The sequence below is a fragment of the Poeciliopsis prolifica genome, unplaced genomic scaffold, assembly GCF_027474105.1.
Source record: "Poeciliopsis prolifica strain line A6 unplaced genomic scaffold, Auburn_PproV2 SCAFFOLD007, whole genome shotgun sequence".
Classification (NCBI taxonomy): Eukaryota; Metazoa; Chordata; class Actinopteri; order Cyprinodontiformes; family Poeciliidae; genus Poeciliopsis; species Poeciliopsis prolifica.
In genome coordinates, this window is record NW_026562382.1 from 15,461,007 (window position 1) to 15,481,597 (window position 20,591).

The 20,591-nt window shown below is 36.9% G+C and overlaps 3 protein-coding genes across 10 annotated transcripts; 2 read left to right on the forward strand and 1 right to left on the reverse strand.

Annotated features, from left to right (window-relative positions):
• The first annotated feature begins 115 nt into the window (after positions 1–115).
• LOC129361077 (ADP-ribosylation factor-like protein 6) lies at positions 116–4,775 on the forward strand. Of its 5 annotated transcripts, XM_055031723.1 has the most exons (9): positions 116–399; positions 556–606; positions 723–784; positions 862–930; positions 1,026–1,120; positions 1,827–1,956; positions 2,347–2,402; positions 2,552–2,564; positions 4,376–4,775. In XM_055031723.1, the coding sequence occupies exons 1-9, from the start codon at positions 277–279 to the stop codon at positions 4,413–4,415; spliced, it is 639 nt and encodes a 212-aa protein (XP_054887698.1). In that variant the 5' UTR covers positions 116–276; the 3' UTR covers positions 4,416–4,775. The 5 variants fall into 5 exon arrangements, with proteins under 5 accessions (XP_054887698.1, XP_054887700.1, XP_054887701.1 ...); XM_055031725.1 differs by lacking the exon at positions 2,552–2,564; XM_055031726.1 differs by lacking the exon at positions 556–606.
• Positions 4,776–4,876: 101 nt separating this feature from the next.
• On the reverse strand, positions 4,877–11,278 carry LOC129361076 (F-box only protein 47-like). Its single transcript, XM_055031721.1, has 10 exons — positions 10,779–11,278; positions 9,700–9,861; positions 9,543–9,619; positions 8,911–8,985; positions 8,516–8,624; positions 8,059–8,232; positions 6,991–7,140; positions 6,762–6,904; positions 5,951–6,110; positions 4,877–5,237 (listed from the first exon to the last, which is right to left on the reverse strand). Exons 1-10 carry the CDS (start codon positions 10,969–10,971, stop codon positions 5,137–5,139), a joined length of 1,344 nt encoding a protein of 447 aa, XP_054887696.1. The 5' UTR covers positions 10,972–11,278; the 3' UTR covers positions 4,877–5,136.
• Positions 11,279–12,222: 944 nt separating this feature from the next.
• On the forward strand, positions 12,223–18,117 carry LOC129360924 (claudin-14-like). Of its 4 annotated transcripts, none has more exons than XM_055031441.1 (5): positions 12,223–12,792; positions 14,474–14,585; positions 14,675–14,922; positions 15,038–15,287; positions 17,167–18,117. In XM_055031441.1, exons 4-5 carry the CDS (start codon positions 15,054–15,056, stop codon positions 17,668–17,670), a joined length of 738 nt encoding a protein of 245 aa, XP_054887416.1. In that variant the 5' UTR covers positions 12,223–12,792; positions 14,474–14,585; positions 14,675–14,922; positions 15,038–15,053; the 3' UTR covers positions 17,671–18,117. The 4 variants fall into 4 exon arrangements, with proteins under 4 accessions (XP_054887416.1, XP_054887418.1, XP_054887415.1 ...); XM_055031443.1 differs by lacking the exon at positions 14,474–14,585 and having other exon boundaries at positions 17,167–17,298; positions 17,394–18,117; XM_055031440.1 differs by lacking the exon at positions 14,474–14,585.
• Positions 18,118–20,591: the final 2,474 nt, after the last annotated feature.

Genomic DNA, 20,591 nt, shown 5'->3' on the forward strand with positions numbered 1-20,591 from the left:
TTGGGGGCCTGCAGAGCTCCACACTCCACCATCAGGCCACCGGGTGGTTCACTGGATTTAATTCACCATAATAGGATTACCTGCCACAAGCTGGCGATGGCCAGGCAGCATCTCATCTATTAACAGCGAGAGCGCTGGAGCGCCGGTGAAGCCTATGTTTTATCATTAACATTCGCTTTAGAGAAAATCTGCAAACACGACTGGTCCTGATCGAATCAGGCCATCTATGGGGTAATGTGTTGAAAATCTAAATGGTGTTGCGTCAAGCCGAGTGAAATGGGGCTGCTTGATAAACTTTCAGGCTGGCTTGGCCTGAGGAAGAAAGAAGTCAACGTTTTGTGCTTGGGTCTGGACAACAGCGGCAAAACGACAATCATCAACCAGCTCAAACCATCGAATGTAAGTTTTGAAATGTTCTACCTGCTGTTTTCTAACTTCAGCCTCGTTTTGAGAGTAAACACAACTACTTAGCTGATAAATTACCTTAAAATCTATTAAAGTATACATTTGGATGCCTATTATTATTATTATTTCTTTGCAATCATTCGTTTTCAGCATCCAAATCATTTAGGTCCATTGTCAGAAGAGTGGAAACATGTTAGTCAGGTAAAACCCACGTCATACCTCCCTTTGTTTCATAGTTGACATACTTTTGCTGTTACTTGTCTTTATTTGTGCGTTTGCATGTGTCTGTGTGTGTGTGCAAATGTGTGTGCATGTAGACAGCGGCTCAAGAAATAGTCCCGACAATTGGCTTCAACATTGAAAAGTTCAAGAGTTCAAGGTAAAACGCCAAAACATTTCAGTATCACAAAGTGGCTGATGTTATGTCACTCACTGTGTTTTTCTTTCTACATGCAGCCTGTCCTTCACAGTCTTTGACATGTCAGGCCAAAGCAGGTACAGAAACCTATGGGAGCATTATTACAGGTAAGGCACAAAAATGGACCATGTATGCATACTCTGCATGCAAGTTTTCCATTATTATATTGGTGAATGTTTTTTATTGTTTTGTTTTTTAATAGAGAAAGCAACGCAATCATATTCGTCATTGACAGCAGCGACAAACTGAGAATGGTTGTGGCAAAGGAGGAGCTCGATAATCTCCTCAACCATGAAGGTACAATAAATATACATTTAGTTTTTTACCTAATTCAAATTATAGAGACGTTTCGGTCTAAGAAGTGTCATATGGCCACTATGTGAGCATTTTACAACTAGAAACTTACATGTATTTAATCCAAGCTTGTCTATTGAGATGTATTTTTGCATTATTTCATAGGCCTTGTGATCAAGTCAGACTTGAAATTTTGATTTCCATCTTTAATTATTAAAAATGTTTATTGAGTGCTGTGATGCTGGTTCTCATCTTGTCATTAAAAATGCAGATGTGACATTGCAAAAAGGTGCATTTTATGAAATCTTTGTGTTGCGTCTGTTTTGTACAGTTCGTCTACATTTGGATCAAGTCTTTGAAATTCACAATGTCTCGCTGTGTCAGGATAGAGGACCTGACTTTTGCTGCAACATTTGTATTTTGTTTAATTTCTTTATTATTTTTAAGTATTAACTCAACCATTTGGGGATGAAATAATAATTTTCAAAATCTGCCTTGATGCTTTCAAAATGTTATCAATTTTCATCAGCATGACAGAGCATATGCATAGAGTAAGATGAAATAAAGTCGGTAGATAGCAATCAAATTGTAGATAGCAATTCTCAAATTTGGTCCAAAGGTATTGCTGGAGGATCATTTAAATTAGGCTACAGATGCACAATGATGTGATTGAGGAACTAGTGTCTTATCCTCACATCTGTCTTCCCAGATATCTGCAACAAAAAGATCCCAGTACTCTTCTTCGCCAACAAGACAGACTTGCGGGATGCTCTGTCTTCGGTCAAGGTCTCGCAAATGTTGTGTTTGGAGAACATAAAAGACAAACCCTGGCACATCTGGTAAAGTATCAATTACTCTGCTTTCACCTTGAGGAGTCATCAGCAGAAAAGCTGCTATATTGATAATTTTATTGTAAAAGCCAAGTGTTACTCACCATAAACTCAGAAAGTAAAGCATGTTTACTTGCTGTTCATAATCAAGAGACAGACTTTCCAGTTTTGCTTCACTCATGGTTAAACATTGCAGAGAGACTGAGCCACATGGAGTTATTTAGCAGCTTGGCTCCATTGCATACATGTGTTTTCCTCCTCCTTGTTTACTCATTAGACAGGTGGAGGCCAAATGGATTAAGAGCTGGACAGCTTTAAACAGTCAGGGTCCAAGAAAAAAAGGCTGGAGAAAGGAAATGCTCCATTAACGACTTAACCGCTACACATTTTGTTTTTCAGCGCCAGCAATGCCATCAAAGGAGAAGGTCTGCAGGAAGGGCTGGACTGGCTGCAAGGTAATTTTCCCTTTTTATCATCATACAGGGATAATGGAGAAAATGGGTTTCAGAACTGAAATGCCAGAACAGTCTGTCTATCATTTACCCCTTTAACTAACCGGCAATAAGTTCTTTCTGTTGTTATTTTGTTTCTTTTAAACTCATAGATCAAATTGCACAGTAAGTATCCAAGAGCTAAAGCTTGTCAATGTGGAGTGATGTACATTTCTGTAGGTGTCTTTGTCTGCGTTAGGAAGTTTGAGTCCACTTTAACTATTTAACACATAAGCAAAGATGTGCACATCTGTGTAAGTGGAAACGTATTTGTGAAAATGTTTTGTGTTTTTTTTTTTGCTGATCTTACTAAATGTTACATGCATTTGCGTTCAGCCCTATTTACTCAAATGTTCTGCATTTTGGTGTCCATTTAAAGTCTCTTCATAAACAAAGTCCTGTGTGTAATTAGGTTAATTTAATTGGAGTTTGTAGCTGTGCTCTGTGACGGCAGAACAACATAGAGAATGTTAATGAACAAACTGCATCATGGAAAACGATAAACAAATCCAACAGCTGCACACTTACCAAGGTTTGGCCGTCCAGTAATTAAACCCCTGGCATTCACTTAAGTTTAAGTAGAAAGCAACATAATATAAATAGAACCTTCAACATAGTAGTTGTGCGCTTAAATTAAATTTTATAAATCAAATTAAAGCAGGTTGTATCCGTTTACTGCCAGTTTGCATCAATCAGTCCCTCCACTTTTTTGCAATTCGACAATCGCGGAAATTTAATTTTTGGGTTTTTCAGCAAAAATGGTCCAAACTTTGAGCTTCAGAGGATGCCAACTCCCACCTGCAGGTGGCAGTATTTCTTACTTCTCCTCCAGCGTTGTCTCCTATGTAAGCACAAATATCTTTTGTTTTTTAAAAATTAGCACCACAAAATCAGTGAATTTAATTCCAAAATTCAAAAACAGTCACAAACTCCTGGAGACTGATCAAGGTGAAAGGTTTTTAGTTTTAAAAAGCAGGTATCGAATGCAGTTATTTAGATTTTAACGGTTTGATCATTGGTTTTATATATATATTATTAAGCACTTTGAGAAAATTCATGATCTTGATTTGTTAAAAAGCCTACTCAAGTACTGAGTCACTAATCTAATTATCAGTCATTTAATGTTTAAAAATCACATCATTTTAGCGCTGGAGTCCAGGAGGATGCTGGAGTCCAGGAGGATGCAAAAGGTCTGGAAAGTCTCTCTGTCTTCAAGTCTCTCTGGACCAAATTATAAAGTTAAGAGAAAATTTTGGTATTTTAAGGACAAAAATTAGAACAACAAAAAAAAAAACAAATAAAAACAGAATAACAGAACAATAACAGAATCAGGCAAAAGAAAAAAATTCCCAAATCAGTTTCTTTCAATATCAAACTTTAAAAAATAATGGCAGGTGAATGTTTGGCAAAAAAAAATCCCTGTTCTTAATTCAGTGGATAGAGAATCCAGAAATGTTATTCAAGTAAGCGTAGCAATATTTCATAATAAAATTAGTAAAGTAAAAGTAAAAAATACAGCATAGTAAAAATACCTCTAAGTATTTTTTATTTTCAAAAACATTATTCAAGCAAATCTAATTCACTAAATGCAACTAGAGCCTCATTTCCGGATTTAAATTTAACTTAAAACGTGTAACAAGACTTTCTAAATATGCAAAGCTACAGAAATATAAAGTCCAAAACATTTACAGCAGGTTGTTCAACAATGAGGATGCTGAACATAAAAGCACATTTTTGCCGAAGGATGCAAACTTTATAAAACGAAGTTCCCAGTTTTTATTTCTCCTTGAGTAATGCTGTTGCTGTTTTCCATCCCATTCTCACCCTAAGTATTAGTTTATTTTCCTTCAAGAGCTTTGTGAATCCAAAGCCGTCAGTAGAACATTAAACTGAAGTTCAACTAGACTCTAAAGTATTTTCCCCCTTTTCTCCTGCAGATCATATCAAAACAATGAACAAATGAATGACCAGGCGTGATCGGGACACACGGATGTGCAAACTGGATCTGACTCGGAGTTTCAAGCCTTAAAATTCAATGTCAAATAGTCGAGCACTTTTTCTCTGAGCTAAACTTTTAAAGACTCAACTTCCCTTTAAAGGCAAATGCTGTAATCTGAGTCAAGTGATTTTTGAAGCCCTCCTCATCAACTCCTTATTCATCACTAGTTTGCATGCAGTCTGAATGTACACACAATCTGGGTTATTTTCTGCACACATTGAAGTAGCTTTTTTAATCTATTCCAGCTTTTATCTATTTTTTTATTTTTGTTTTTTGAGGATGCTGTTAATGTCAAATGATGCACTAATTGGAAGTAAAAAAAACATATTTGCTCAGTGTCTGCTGCGTTTTTTTTATATACATAAAAACAAGCCGACAAGAAATGTTAGAAAATACAATTTTATTAAATAACCTCTTCATATTTATCACAGGTAGATGGATAAATTAAATAAATATACTGCAAAAAAAATTATGCTAACAAATAAATATTAAATTCTTATATAATAACACACCCAACAGAGCTTTTGAACTGCGTTGTAAAATGTCGACACACTAATAGCTGAATAAATAACAAAACTGTTTAACAAAAGCATTTAAACAGCATGAAGTGGTTCGGTTCTGTTTGTGCAGTTCTTTTAATTAGACAACCCCCTTCATTATTGACATTTCTTTCCATATTTTGCCTTCTATAAATCATTCTTATTTCAGGAACATGTGGAGCAGTTTAGTGTGAAAGCGAGCGCTGGAGTCCAGGAGGATGCAAAAGGTCTGGAAAGTCTCTCTGTCTTCAAAGTTGTTCCCTGGAGACAGAAAATTATTGGCATTTTTAAATGCTTTTAGGATGTTGGAGCTGTTTTTCTGGGGAAAAATCACTGCATCTACAACCATATAGAAGAAATAAAATGAAAATATTTTTAAAAATCTGTCAGCAAAGTCAGTAGAAATTTACAACCTGCTTTATTTATTTTCTTTGTACTGGTAAATGCAGACGAGATCTCTCTTGTTTTCTGACTTTTCCCTATTATCAGCTTTCTCTGCTTAAAGATGGCCGACTTATTCACATGAATAAATCCATTTCAATGTGACCGTCCAATTATACCATTAGGAATTAGCATGAGTGAAGCAGAAAAGAAAGGCTGGATCTAGTCAAAGACAAATGAAGCTCTTATGCAACCTGAGCTGAATGGCTTTCCACTGAGATAATGCAAAAAAGGAGGTGAAGCTAAATGTCATCTGTCTGAGCGCTCACACACACCCACACACACCCATACACTCACACGCACACACACACACACTTTCTCACCTGAGCAAGTTTTTCCTCTACCTTTTCTCATTTTATTTTAGTAAATATTGAGTACATTTCTGAATATTAATCCTAAATATATACTTACAACAATGGTGTAAAGGGTGCAATGTTCCCACTGTATATTCTTATACACATATAGGTACATATAACATTCCTAGTACATATTTTAGTAGGAAATATATTCCCGTTTAAGCTGCTTTAACCCACCTGCCACAGAGGACTCGTAGAACTCTCTGGTGACTTCAGAGAACATGTTCTCCAGGTGCTGGATGAAGGTGAACCTCTCCGGCGCCGTGCTGAACACCTTGCAGATCTGCTGAACCAGCTTCACCGCCCAGCTCATGTGGTAGCCGTCCTTCTCGCACACCTGAACCAGGAGAGCCACGAACACAGCAGGAGACGGAGCGATTAGCGCCTGCTTACCAACGCATGCAAGGCTGCCGCAAAAAGCAATCAATTAATTCGCAGGATAAATAAAATGAGCTCAATTATTTCCATTTTATTGATTAATATTCTATTATTTTGTTTACAAACACCATAGTATATTTTATTTAGGGTTTTGGTTACTGTTTGTTCATGTTACCAGAGAATTTAACTTTCTTTTTGACACAAAAAAGATGTTTTGTGTTACAATTTGTTTATTTTGTTTGACTTTAATTGCTTTGTCACAAAATGATCCATAAGATAAATTAGGAAAATTTACACTAAAATTAAAACACCAACAATAAGCACTATTGTTGCTTCCAGATTGGCAGACCTGAATATTTTAAAATCTGTAAAAATAAAATGAAAAATGTAATATTTTTACAAACATTTTCTCAGATTTACAGCAAGAGAAAATACCCAGTAGGTGGAAATAATGTGGCTGACATTGTCCTGTCATTGCCAGAGGACAGACGCTTCTGACAACACAAAGAGCGTAGCAAGGTGTCCCGAACAAAACGGATGATGAGTATTTGTTCAGACCGAGTTCTCCTCTGAAGGCCGAGTTCATCTCCAGATAAATCTTTGGTCTCACCAGGATGATATGAATGATGATCCTGGAGATCTCGTCCAGTCGTCCATTGAGGGCCTTGCTGGCCAGGAAGGTGTAGCAGAGGCTGCTGCCGCACAGCACCAGCAGGCGGGCCACGTTCTCCAAGTACCACGGCTGGGGGATGACTGTAAATCACACACGCACACGTCAACGCTTTCCTTGAAATACTGTCTAGTTTCAAAACAGTAATAAAATATTTTCCGTAAAATACCAATGAGCTCCTCCAGGATTGACAGCACTGAGTCGGTGCTCCAGCCTTTGACTTGCAGCGTGCCAGACAGCATGAGGATGCACTTGGCCAGATCCCACAGCGCGCTGTGCGGCAGACCCCGGTCCACCAGATCCTCCCAGCCCAGAATACCTGCAGGGAGGACAGGCCAGATCAACGTCACACCACTGAAACCACCACAACACCTCCTGCACTGTAACGCTGCATTATCTAACAATCAGTGAGTATTTACTAGATTTACTTCACTAATTGTGTTTCCTATTTTATTAAAACACCGCAATTGTGAAGTTGTGTTTTTTCTGAATATTGCTAGTGTAATAACAACAACACAACTCTTCTCTCTTAATGAAACTTTCTTAAGTCTGTTTCATGATTTGTGGCAAAATTGTAAACAATTAGAAGAACTAATAGAAAGAATATCCAAATATATTCAGTTAGTTACATTCACACAGTTACATCTGCTGGAATAACTTTAAAAAACAAACAAAAAACATACTTTTAGGAGTATTTTTACTACGCTGTATGTTTTATTTTGACTTGATAAAGTATTTCTAGGGTAAAATTTCTGGATTTTCTACTGAATAATAAATAAATATGCTTTAACCAAAAAGACACACACCTGCAGTTTTTAATTCAAGTTTCATAAGATCTTTTTTTGAAAGGATTTGGTTTGGAGACTTTTTCTTTTGCCCAATTTTGTAATTTTCATGTTACATATATGAATTATTGTCATTTTCGTCCTTAAATACCAAAATTTCCTTTTAACTTTATATTATTTTTTCTCAGGAAGAGAGTCAGCGCTCCATCCAGCTGCAGCCTGTGGCAGAGTTCACGCAGAACTCTTCATATTTTTATCTTATATTTCTTTTACGAAGCCCTTACTAATTAGGAAATATTTGATTTTTTTGTGTGCTTATTATATGTATAGCAGCAGATTTCAGTACCTGTCACAGTGTGGATAAATTATTTGACAGCATTTAATCATTTCAGCAGTCTGAAAGTGTCTGACGTGTCCTAAAAATGTCAACTGCTGTCTAAAAGTGACCTCACCCTCATGCAGCAAAGGTCCAAAAAGGACGAACAGTAGGTGGGCTTGGCTGACCAGCGGCCACGGCTTCAGCAGCTGAACCAACCAGAACTGTCCATCTGGCTGGTTCTGGCATGGGTCCAGCAGAACTTTACGGCAAAACAGTCGGAGCTGCAGCTCCTGGTATCGCTTCAGCCCTGAGAACAAAAACATTTACAGTTTTTTTTAAAAAGAAAATTTCAGATTTTGCCACATTACGACCAAATACTTCTCTTTGTTGAGGCCTGAAATGATCAATTGTCCCAATAATTACTGCGATAAACAATAAAGTTATTGTTTTAAGATAATGCAATAATAATTTTTGTGAACCACACACATTAACAAATCGTAATAGCCCTTAGATTATAAATGTTCCTCTCCATCGATTACATAAAACTGATCACTTATTGGCAGATTTCCTACACACTCAAGGGAACGCACCTGGTTTCGCGGTGAGTAAAGCTTCAGTCTTAAGCAGCAGGTTTGTTTGTTCACAAAGAAAACCAAACACTCTGTGGCACTCCAGCTCATCCCATCCTGCAATCAGGGTCTGTGAAGCAATCGGTGTAAAAACACAATTATCACCAACATCACCCCGTTTTTGTATTAAATTATCCACTGAACTGCTGCATCTGATTTTAGGTATTATGACACAGCACAAAAATGAAAGATGGATTATTTATTAAATGGGTAAAAATGTGAAATTAAAGCATTTCTGTAGCACCAAGTCACTTTAAGAAGAGGACTGTCTCCACAGACGTAATCTCCTTCAATTCATTTATGTTTTTATTTACATTTTTCACAGAATATCCAGCTTTTAGAAACGAGCCACTCACCTGGAGGAAGACGCCGTATCGGGAGAAACCAGTGCAGTCTGGTGTAAGGCACTGCTCCAACATGAAGCAAGGTATCTAAAATGCAACATGATTTTATCAGCAACATAAGATGCTAATTATTTACATTGAGGCTGAAAGTCCAGGATAAGAAAGCCAGACACACCAGGAAGAGCTGCAACTGATATGTCGCTCTCTTCTGAATACACTAAAACAAAAATACATCAAGACTGGAGAGCAACGCATTCATTCAGACTTAAATAAATAACTAAAAAGCATGAGAAGAAAATAAAAAAGTCCACAGGGTAAAAAACTGTTTTCCATTCTGGTTGTTCTCAATTTTTGAGATTCTGTTTCTCCGGGTCAAGCTAGACCTTTTTTTTTTAGGCGCCACCCGCCTAAAAAAATACTGAAAGAAAACGACCAAATGCTGTAACTGAAGAACAAAATGGATCAGCAAACTTTTAACTCAAGGATGTGCGCACTTATAAGTAACCAGGTTATTTTGCCGTTAAATGTATTATTTATTTGTCACAAACCTGGCATTTTATTTAGGTTGCAAATAATTTTAAAATACTAATGCTGAATCAGAACATTCAACTGCACTGTGTCCTCTCACCGCTTTTCATCCTTACCTGTGAAAACTTGCTAAATATGAACTTTAACCTGTCCTTTGTGGGCAGCAGCAGGGTACACCTCTTGAACAACAATCCTGAAATGTGGAAAAAAATAAAAACAGAAGATATAAAGAGAGAAATAAGTTTAGCTTAAAAAGGGAAGTGAGTAAGTTACCCAGGTGTCTGTAGTGTTCCAGCGTGGATCTTTGTTCTGACAATGTGGGGTTGTGAAAGCTCTGGATGATGGTTTTATTCCTCCAGGCCTGGGAGGAGATGTAGTTCACAATACAACTGGTGAGTTCCTTTGAAACCATGCTGAACACGCTGATGTCCACCACTGAAACACACACAAGTTAAAAAAAAAAACATCATTTTGTTTTACCTTTAAAAGGAGCAAATGTTACGAATAAAATTTACATTGGTAGATTATGCTTTACAAGTCCAAAAGAATTTTGGACTGGAGAATAATCTGCTATCTCATGGTTTTTCCCCTAGTGTATTATAAGCCTGGCGGGTCACCAGGCATTAAATAAGCTTAGCATAGCTTATTTATTTAAGTCTTTTTAAAATGTTTGCATTTTTTAAGACTTGTAGTTGGTGTTCAGGTGTTACTCTTAAATCTTTCAATAACACATGATCATCAAGTGACATTTTCAAATTTCCTGTCAACATTAAACATGTATTAGCTCAAAAACACAATGAGCTGCTGTGAATGCCTGAATGACTGCTCTAGCACCAAACCACCAGGCTTAGCAAGTTTTATTGTCTGTCATAACAAAAGAAACAAATACATTAAGTATATTTAGTAAAACTTGTAAAATGCACAAATTCTAAACTTCGGCATATTTTGATCAAATAACAACTGAATTAGATGCTTAAAAACTAATTTAGCATTAAATATATTACTTTTGAATAACTGAATTAGCCAAGAGACAATACTTAATATTCAACCATGGATGAAAATTAGATTTGTCTTATACTGTTATCTTTTATTTCTAAGTTACAGACGGTAGAAAATCAACAGCTGAATATTTTTATTAAGAGTAATGAAACTGTGTATAATTGGGATCCCCCCATTAATCAAATAACAACCATAAATTGCGTCTTCAGCTATTTAGCTATTTAATTAAACGCACCCATTTTCTAGGAATGTCCTCATAATAAACGTGAGATATTCTTCTAATAATTTAACGCCACATCTATTATAAACGTGATGGATGTGTAATTATTGTGGGTTTAAAGCTTTACACGCACCGGACATTTGGTCCAGGATCATGTGGAAGACCTCAGCGGGGAGTCCGTTGAAGAAGCCCGCGGCGGAGGAGCACTGGCTGCGGGTCATGACGGTCCTGACGGGCCGAGGCCGCTGGGGGGCCTTCAAATGATGACACTTGCGTGTCCAGGAGTACTTCCTAGTATTGCTGGTTGTTTTTCTCACCTTTATCATTCCTGACAACCTGACTGTACTTAAACAAGTTGGTAAAATTCAAGCTAACGAGTTTGACGACGTTGAAAGAAAGCTAGCAGCACAACATCAGTAGCTCTATTTAAAATAAGCTAACAATGCTAACAAGGCTAAAACATTCAAAGTTGTTCGCTTTAGTGTTAATCAAGTCTCTTGGTGACTATCGCACTCAACAGAATACACTGTTAGCATTTAAAATAATCTGACCTGTTTGATGAAAAGTGTCAAATAAAATATGAAACCGGCAATAAAGACGGTTTAGGACTAAAGTTGCTAATCTAATGATGCATCTCAGCACAACGGCGCGAAAATGGCTGACTTTATTTTTACGGCAATTAGTACAAAAAAAACATAGTAATGAAACCTCTGTACTCTTATATAGACCTTAAACAAACTAATATCTAGTTATATAAGCACATTTACATGGAAGGTTTGTCATTTTACAGAAAAGGGCAACATATTTCATAATTTAAAGTCATGATTGTGAAATTAAAGCTGCCAGATTCAAAGTCATACTTTATGGAGGAAAATTAGTGCCAAAAAAACGCAAAAAGTTTGATTTTAATCTTTTATTTCTGATGTCATAACTTTTACACAGATAAGCACACTTCTGGAGGCAAATGCAAAATTTGAAGCAAAGCTAATTCAAGAGGAACAAGTCAGATGCAAGTAATTTTCTTTTTACAAATGTTTATTCCCTATTTTAAGATTAAAGTCAAAATTATGGGATTAAAGTCAGAATTCTAAGTAATAAAAAAAATTCTGAGGAAAAAGTGAACATTTTGAGAAAAAAAAGAGAATCCGAATTTCTAGATTTTGAGATTAAATTTAGAATTCTAAAAGACATAAAAATTCTGACATTTGATTTAAAACTCTGGGATTAAAGTCAGAATTCTAAATAAAAAAAATTCTGAGAAAAATGTGAACATTTTGAGAAAAAAAAGAGAATCTGAATTTCTAGATTTTGAGACTGAATTTCGAGATGTGTCTGATGAGTCTGAAGTTTGAGATTAAAATCATAGTTCTAAAAAATTGGGGGGGGGAAGATATTTGAAATTCTAGATTTGAGTCAAAACTAATTATTTTTTTGTAAGGGCCTAATCCATTTTAGTTTCTGATATTGAAATGTATTATTTTGACAGATGAAATCATAATTAGGAGAATCACAGACTAACCTATGAGATTAAAAGCACATAGTTTTGATTGTGACAGTCATAACGATGAATTTCAAAGACATAATTTTGACTTTTAAAGTTTATTAAATTGACATGCCTAATTATTAGCTTCAAAACAATAGCTGTAACACAGGAAATCTCAACATTTAAAGATTCTGAGACCTACTAAATGAAAGGATCTTGAATTAAATTATCTTGAGTGGTGTGTCTGTTGATCAGGTGTGGATAAAGTGCAGCTTTCCAGTCACTTAAACCCTTGTAAAGGATTGCCTGTCCACATCTTCGCAGTAGTGTTGCAGTGTCACCCTCAAGCGCTGACAGAAGCAAACCCACTATATGCTCAGCTGCTAATCACAGGATTATTCTGTTTAACTAAGACTATTAAGTGTTCCACTTTCAAATGGCGTCTCCCACGGGCAGACCTTGGAGAGGATGATCCCTCCGCCTCAGGGATCACACAGACAGCCGAATGCTCCATGAGTGACCCGGGGGAAGGGCTGAGAAAATGCTTTTGTACGGCAACAGGATGTCACGGTAGTCTACGCTCAGGACACAGACGAAGAAAGAAGGATGAACATCAGAAAGAAGACCTTGTCTGGCTCCTTATACCGCCCATAAATTCAATCAGGTAAACTTTCTGCACCTCATGCTGCTCTGCTCTGCTGCTGACTGTGTGGTTTTTACTTTTTTAAAGTTGTGAATCACGTACTTGTTGGACGCTCTTAATCTCTAAGAAGAAGCGAGGACCATGTCTCCTCTGTGTGGCGCTGCATGGCAACACTTCTCCCCAAACGTGACATTGGTGCGTTTTATCTGCTTGGTACCGTCTCTTACATGATGTAGCAGACACTGATGGACATAATGTCACTGATCAAGCTGATGATATCTAAAACTGGCCTGTCACGTTGCTGACAGGCCTGCAATTCTGGCAAATGGATATGTTGCTTGACAACTAAGATGACACAATCGGAGCGGAGCTGGTGCTGTTATTTCAAACATTTTTGGGTGAGTCAGTCGCCTGTACCCGTTTAAATATGACCTTTCAGTAGAGATGGGGAGAAACTCTACGACTACTTCAACATGTTTTGACTCAATTAAAAGGTAACCAAAAAGAAATTATTCAAGTGCTGAGGAACAAAAAGAAACATCACATCATCAGGCAGACCAAATTATAATGTTATCAAGAAATTTTGGTATTTTAAGGAACAGAATGACAATAATTTATAACAACAAAGTAACTAAATCAGACAAAATTAAAAAAAATTCAAAATCTGTTTCTTTCAATGTAAAACTAATTAATGTTTGGTTAAAACATGTTTGTTTTCATTCAGTGAGTCGGAAATCCAGAGATTCTTCATAATAAAATTACTCAAGAAGAAGTAAAAAGTACAGTGGAGTAAAAATACTCCAAAAAGTATAATTCTGCCACCACCATGTTTCAGCATGAGGATTGTGTGTTCAGTGTTAGATTGGCCAAAAGGTTTAATTCAAGTCTCATATATTGTCCTTCAAGCTTTTTGCTTTTGTTTCTGACATTTCTGTTGTGATTCCTTGGTCTTCGTGATGCTGTTTGTTCACTGACCTCTTAAAAACACACAACTGGACTCAATTTATTAATTAGGTGATAGCAGGTGACATCACTACAATACATTCATGGATTTCAGAGTAAGAAGGGGCTGAAGACAAACCCACACCACGTTTGTTTGTAAAACTAGTATTTTTCTTCCATGTCACATTAATATAGTTTGTGTTTTGGACTTGCTTAAATCCGGGAAGGTAGATTAATACAAACACTCTGACAGGGAACTGCTATGTGGTTAAACTAGGCTGAATTCATGGTGTGAAAGTGAGACAAGATTCTTGTCACAGCTTAGCTTTTGTTCCTGATGATTTCCTTTCATGCCTTCAGTGTAGTCGATCATTAAGTAAGAACAAAAGGGCTTGTGTCGCTGAGATTTTATGAGATCCAAGCAGTGCCAGGTCTAACACAGAAAAAATAACCAGGCTTTGCAAAGAGCCTTTGTTCTCTGAGGACAATGAATTTGTTCTAATTTCCTTTTATTTGGAGATTAAACACAGTTTTCTATCAATATTACTCAAATAAACGTGCACTTTCCTTGTCATATTTTGCTGAAAACATTTAAAAGGAACAAAAGTAAATCATTAGAGCTTATTGACAGTTTAAGGTAGCCTGGAGCTACAAGTTGTATTATTTTACTTCTCTGTAAATGTGTAACAGTTTCAGACAGTGCAATAATCCAAATTGACCCAAAATTAAACCAATTTCTGTGCTTTTTCTATTATAACAGTTCTGGACCCAGCAGCTAGAATCTGTCTTCAGATAATTCAGCCCCTCACCTTCAAACGTCCTGCAGAGCGATTAAATAATTTCACCGACTTAAAGTTGTGCTCTCAGCTCAGGTGGATTTCTGTAAATGTTTAATTTCGTCTTTTTCCTGAGGTGTGGCGAAGAGCTTAACAAATAGACTGCTGTGGTTTTGCCCCTCCAGAGGAGAGAGCTTTTACCAGGTGAAGCTGAACACTGCTCTCATTAGTCACACATGCAGCCACCTGCCACTCACCAGAGACCGACGGCGCCGGAGTGCTGAAAGTTTCCACAGCTATTCCTGCGCACGTTCAGAAGAGACACTTGAGGAATGGTTCAGGCTCCGTGACCGGCGGTGAGCGCAGAGGAACATGCTGCTGCTCCGGGGACGATAAGACGAGTAATCCTGACTGAATTTCAGCCCTGGGAACTGTAAGTCTTAGTTTTGTTGGGTGGTTTTTGCACATTTGTGAAATAATCACCACCTGCAGTGCTATAAATGTCTCCCTACTGAGTGATTTTAACTACTAGCTTTTTTACTTTTCAGTTCCAGCGCTTCAATCATGGCCAGCATGGCGGTCCAGCTCCTCGGCTTCTTCCTAGGACTTTTGGGCTTTGCAGGAACCATTGTCGCAACTTTGCTCCCCCACTGGCGCAGCACAGCCTACATGGGGACCAACATTATAACAGCCACCGCCTACATGAAAGGCCTGTGGATGGAGTGCGTCTGGCACAGCACGGGTATTTACCAGTGTGAGCTGTACCGATCTCTGCTGGCGTTGCCCCCTGACCTGCAGGTACTGAAGGTTGACCCGCGTGACCTGATCACTGCAAAAAATCTTGCCAAATACTTTTAGTCCAGTTTTTACTGCGAATATCTTAGTACACTTGAAATAAGAGAAAACTAACGTACAAGTAATTTATCGGCAAATCATATGAGCTTTAAGTCAATGGACAAAAAAGTACTAGGTCCATTGGGAGATTTTTCTATAATAATCCACCAGTGGAACTGGTACTTTTTCATTAATATTAATATTAAAGAATTATTGACTTTATTAAAACAAGCTTCCATATCTTGCTGAGAAATATATATACATACATAGACACTAATTGTACATTTGTTTTCTCTTGTACAAGAGTTTTCTTGTATAGTTCTTGTATAGTACACCGTATTCCAAGTATACTAAGATATTGGCTCAAGAAACTGGACTAAAAATACTTTGTAAGATTTTGCGTTTTTGCAGTGATGATACTGTGAGAACCAAAGATGTATATCATTGAAAGCCTTCTCTGTTTAAAATTGAGTGTTTTCACATCAAATAATCCGGTAGACTCGGTTTGATTGGGGACAAAGGTTGCAACAATTACTACGTTTTCAGCTGGTTTGGTTTGCTTTCACACTGCATTGTGTCAAGCAATCCAAACCCTTTGAAAAATCTCTTCCATTCTCCACCCTGTGGGCGCGCTGCACCAAAAAACCACTGATGGATACAAGACAAAAACCTCCAAAGCAGACTAGCGCAACTTCCTTCTTCACAAAGTGTAAACAAAAATGGTGTAGCACCAGATTTTAAATGTAAAGTGGTAGCATCATGTTGTGTGGGTGTTTCTCTGCAGGAGGAACTTAACCAAAACGATGGAAAGAACCTGAGTTAGAAGCGTTGGAGCCAAATCTCAATAATGGATCTTCAGATTCTTCAATGTGTTTACATCTGAAGCCAGAAGTTTACATACAGTTAAAAAAAACAAACACTTTTTTACCATGTAAGGTTAAATCAGGCAAAACTTCTCTTGTTTTAGATCGGTAAATTATTTCTACTTGCTAAATGCAAGACAATATGTTTTATATATTTTTAATACTTTCAAAAATCTTTAAAAAAAATCTTTAAAAAAAATTCACATTATCATAATGGGGTATTTGTGTGTCGACTTTTCAGAAAAAAAATTTATTTAATGCACTTACAAGAATATTTTCCATATTCACTGTCTTGCGCATGTTTTAGTTTAAATGGAGAAAAGAGGAAAATATTTTACATTCAGACTTTGTACATTTTGTACAATCCCTTTGAGTGCAAAGAAAAACACTTTCAAATCAAAACCATTATGATTAAATGTTTATCACTCCGTATTAGAAGTCAAACAGCACAACTACTTTCAGAAAATATGAGCTGAAAACTCCCCCAATATGACATTCAGTTAGATTACTTTGAGACTTTCAAGCAAATAAAGCATAAATGAAATTAAAAAAAAAACCACCAAAAACCTTCATAATGAGGCCGTTACGTGGCTATTGTTTGGAGAAATTAGTCCCCAAGTGTGTCTTTTCATTTTCTTCTGCTAAACTGAGTGAAGATCTGAAGACTCACCTGATTCTAGGTATCATTACTTTGTTTAGACATTAAAGCTGGCTCTTGAATGAGCAACTGATTTGTTGTTTTTCATTAGCTCCATGTCGGTGCTAAGAAAATGCAGAATAAACTGATTCTTAACTGAGATGAATCACTGCATCAAATAACTTCTCTTCTTATATTTTGGTGTCACTGCTCAGGAAAATGGTAACTTTAAATGTGAAATGTGGGAGAGTTTGGGAGAAAAAATGTGAAATACAAAATGACAGTCTCCGCTTTATTAGAGAATAAACTTTCAAACTTTAGCCTTTGTTTTGGTTTCTCGCAGGCTGCTCGGGCTCTCATGGTGCTCTCCTGCATCTCCTCTGTCTTGGCATCTCTGGTGGCTGTAATGGGGATGAAGTGCACCCACTTCGCCCAACGTTCGGTGGTCAAATCCCCCCTGGTCCTCAGCGGTGGGGTCGGTTTCCTGTGCGCCGGCCTCCTCTGCCTCGTCACCGTTTCCTGGACCACCAATGACGTGATTATGGATTTTTACGATCCCTTTCTTCTCAGTGGGATGAAGTACGAGATCGGATTGGCTGTGTATCTCGGCTACGCCTCGTCCTTCCTCAGCGTGGTCGGTGGGCTGGTGCTGTGCTGGAGCAGCAGAGAAAGGTTGCAGGGTCGCCTCCGTGCGCAGACACATCAACCTTCAGCTCCTCTACCTCCCTTCAACAACCTAAACCCCCCTGCTCCTCTCTACAGGCCCCCTGAGGCCCTGAAGGACAATCATGCACCCTCGCTTTGCTCCCTTTCTAGCAGTGGATATCGGCTTAATAACTATGTCTGAAAACATGGAGATAATAACACATACTTTCAAAAAAAACACCATGTCAAAGCAAAAGAAGAATACTTAATTTTTCTGCTTAAAGACTTGAATTGAAAGCAAAACTGAATTATTGAGCTTTCAAGTAAAGGAACTGGAACGCTTGTCCTGTTGTGATGCATCAAATTGGCCAGTAGGTGGCAGCATGTTACAGGAAACAGAACACAACACGGACTGTTGATCATCATAATTGTCCTGTCACTTTCTTCTTCTGGCCTTTTAGTCAAAACTAAAATCTGCACAGTCATTTTATCTATTTCATTTACATCACAATAAGATAAACATCAGTTAGTGAAGATGAACTTTGTTCTTCTTGAAATACATTTGGTTAAAAAATTACTTTTTCAAAACTAAAGTTTGGCACAAGTCATGCAGAGTTAGACAGAAAACTAGATTTCTTAGTTCATGGAAAACTGTCATTTTCACAAAACTGTCATTTTCACAAATTTTAGTCCTGCCTGGCACCAAATAGGGTCTTTTGTTTTCTCAGAAGTAAATGTTCATAGCTTTTGAATATTTGTTCTGTTCTTTCTTTAACTTCAGAATATATGAAATAGAACTATATAAATAGGCATACTTCTGTTGAGACTTTAAATTTAAAGTCATCTGGAAGAAATGAAAACTGCATTTTGTGACATGATGGCTTTCCTTTGTTCTTTAAGCATCACATTTAAAACCCTTTTTCAAGCATTTCACTTAGAATCAGTTTACTTTTCAAAACACTTGTCATCTAAATGCACTTTCTAAATCAAAAAGTAGTTTCAATCCAGTCATGCAGACAGATTCAAAGTAAAGTAGAAGTATTTCAAACTTTAGTTGCCAAAGTAACTTATTTGAGAATATTGTTTGTAAAAGTTAAGTTTTCTGTCATTACAAGGATGTCATCTTACGAATGTTCTTAAATTTTATTACCATTTTGTTTCCTTAAGACTTTCTAATCCTCCTAATATCCCTTGTGATGTTTGCAGAAACCACTAGGAGGCAATAAAGATCTACAGAGAGAGCTGTCGGGTTCGTTATAATCACAATTATCCTTATATCTTTACGCAGAACATCTCTATATATGATGTAGCTTATGTTTAATTGTCACTGATGTTTTTAGAGGTTTGTTTGTTTGTGGATATTGAATTATAATCTCTTTATGACTCCTTCTTCCTTCCTGTAACACTGCTGAAATGTTTCCCAGGTGTATTTGTGGGAAACCCTCCAATTAGAGGTGGCCTCTGTGTGACCGACTGTCAGCCGCAAAGACAGGAAATTACAGGACAAACATGTCAGCAGTCGCTTCATTTATTTCTACCTGTCAGATGAGTCTAACATAGAGAGATAACTAACAGCGGAAAAAGAAAATAAACACACACACCCAACGAATTGTATTCACTTATGGGGTATGGTTGTTATTGAAGATATTTATTATAAAGATTTTACAAAGATCTTCTGTCTATTGAATCAGAGACCAGAAAACTAATTATAGGCTGTATGTTTATCAATTAGTTTGATTTCGTGAATAAAGATAAACTCAATCAGTGGGTAAATAAAGGTATAGTAAACATCACAGTTTTTAATTCAAATTATGTTGAATATTCCCAGCTGGGAAATTTAATTACATTTTATGTAGTTTCCATGCTAAAAAAAAAAAAAGCTGCTAAACTGTTTGAATCATGAATGAAATAAATCAAAACTTCCTACAACAAGAAGTCTATTTTATGACTTTTTATTTAACAAACTATCCATTATGCTCTCTAAATTCACGTTTTAACCACGTTTTTGTCTTCCCTACTTCTTGTTTATTCAAATATCCTGAAACCCAACACAGTCCCACTCACTCCACAGGCCAAAGAACAGGGAAAAATGTAAGTGCACACCAAATTATTTCTTAATAATGGCATTGAGGAATCATTTCCAACCCATTTTTTTAACACCATTAAATATGGGTGAGTTGGACAGAAGTCGTCCACCTCAGTGATGTAGCCCTGAGTGAAAGAACAACACCAACCTCCCTGAAACCTTTACTTTCAGTTAACCATCACATTGTTTAGACCAGTAAGTTTGAGAGTCTGTCATCAAAAAACCATCAAAGATGATGTCAACTTCAGCACCGTGGACAGCAGCGACAAATCTGCCTAAAATTTAAAGTTGATTTAGGCTTGAAGCAGATTTGAAATCTGATTTTATGAGACGACAAAAGGCTTTTCAGCCAGCTTAAACAAAGAACTATTTGGAGAACTATCATATTTCACAATATGTTATTCTATTTGTTCACAGAATTTACAAGATGGTGGAAAAAGACAGAAAAAGGAATCCAGCCTGTACAACATGTGGGTGAGACAGTTTGGATGTAGTTGCAACAACGTCCAGCTTCTTTGACATTTGGATGGACACAGAGGACAATAAATGTCGGCTTTGCTAATGTATCATTAACAGATTTTTCTTTTGTTTTGTGCTAAAGTTAAATCAAAGAAGCAAAATGTGTAAATTAACTGATAAGCTGTAATTTTTTTTATCAAAAATGTACAAAAATTAATTTTAGGTTCAATCTAATAAAAGATTTATTTCCTTAAGAAGCCAATCACTAAGGCTGATATTCTGTGTCTTAAGATGAGATGTTCATGACCCCTGACCTCTATAATGACCTTTGACATGCAGGATATCTATTCAGACTTTCTTATCTTTATTTTAGAAATCTTGTTGTTGTTGTTTTTTTATTTGAAACTTGCATGCCGTGATTTGGGACTGTATTTCTGCATTTCCTTACTTAGGACTTGCATATCTTGAGTTTGGACACGGATATCTGGAGTAGACTTGAGAGCTGAGTAACAAGTGATCTCCAAATGTCTTGCTATACCAACTCCCATTAAAACCACAACTGTCTGTGGAGCTTACAT

Excerpts from the sequence above, each read along its gene's own strand:
- LOC129360924 (XM_055031441.1), top strand. The coding sequence starts at position 15,054 with ATGGCCAGCATGGCGGTCCAGCTCCTCGGCTTCTTCCTAGGACTTTTG. Across the intron at positions 15,288-17,166 it reads CGTTGCCCCCTGACCTGCAG|GCTGCTCGGGCTCTCATGGT; the intron begins GTACTGAAGGTT and ends GGTTTCTCGCAG.
- LOC129361077 (XM_055031722.1), top strand. The coding sequence starts at position 277 with ATGGGGCTGCTTGATAAACTTTCAGGCTGGCTTGGCCTGAGGAAGAAA. Across the intron at positions 400-555 it reads ACCAGCTCAAACCATCGAAT|CATCCAAATCATTTAGGTCC; the intron begins GTAAGTTTTGAA and ends ATTCGTTTTCAG. Across the intron at positions 1,121-1,826 it reads TAATCTCCTCAACCATGAAG|ATATCTGCAACAAAAAGATC; the intron begins GTACAATAAATA and ends CTGTCTTCCCAG.
- LOC129361076 (XM_055031721.1), bottom strand. The coding sequence starts at position 10,971 with ATGATAAAGGTGAGAAAAACAACCAGCAATACTAGGAAGTACTCCTGG. Across the intron at positions 8,625-8,910 it reads GATACGGCGTCTTCCTCCAG|ACCCTGATTGCAGGATGGGA; the intron begins GTGAGTGGCTCG and ends ATTGCTTCACAG. Across the intron at positions 6,111-6,761 it reads TCATCATTCATATCATCCTG|GTGTGCGAGAAGGACGGCTA; the intron begins GTGAGACCAAAG and ends CTCCTGGTTCAG.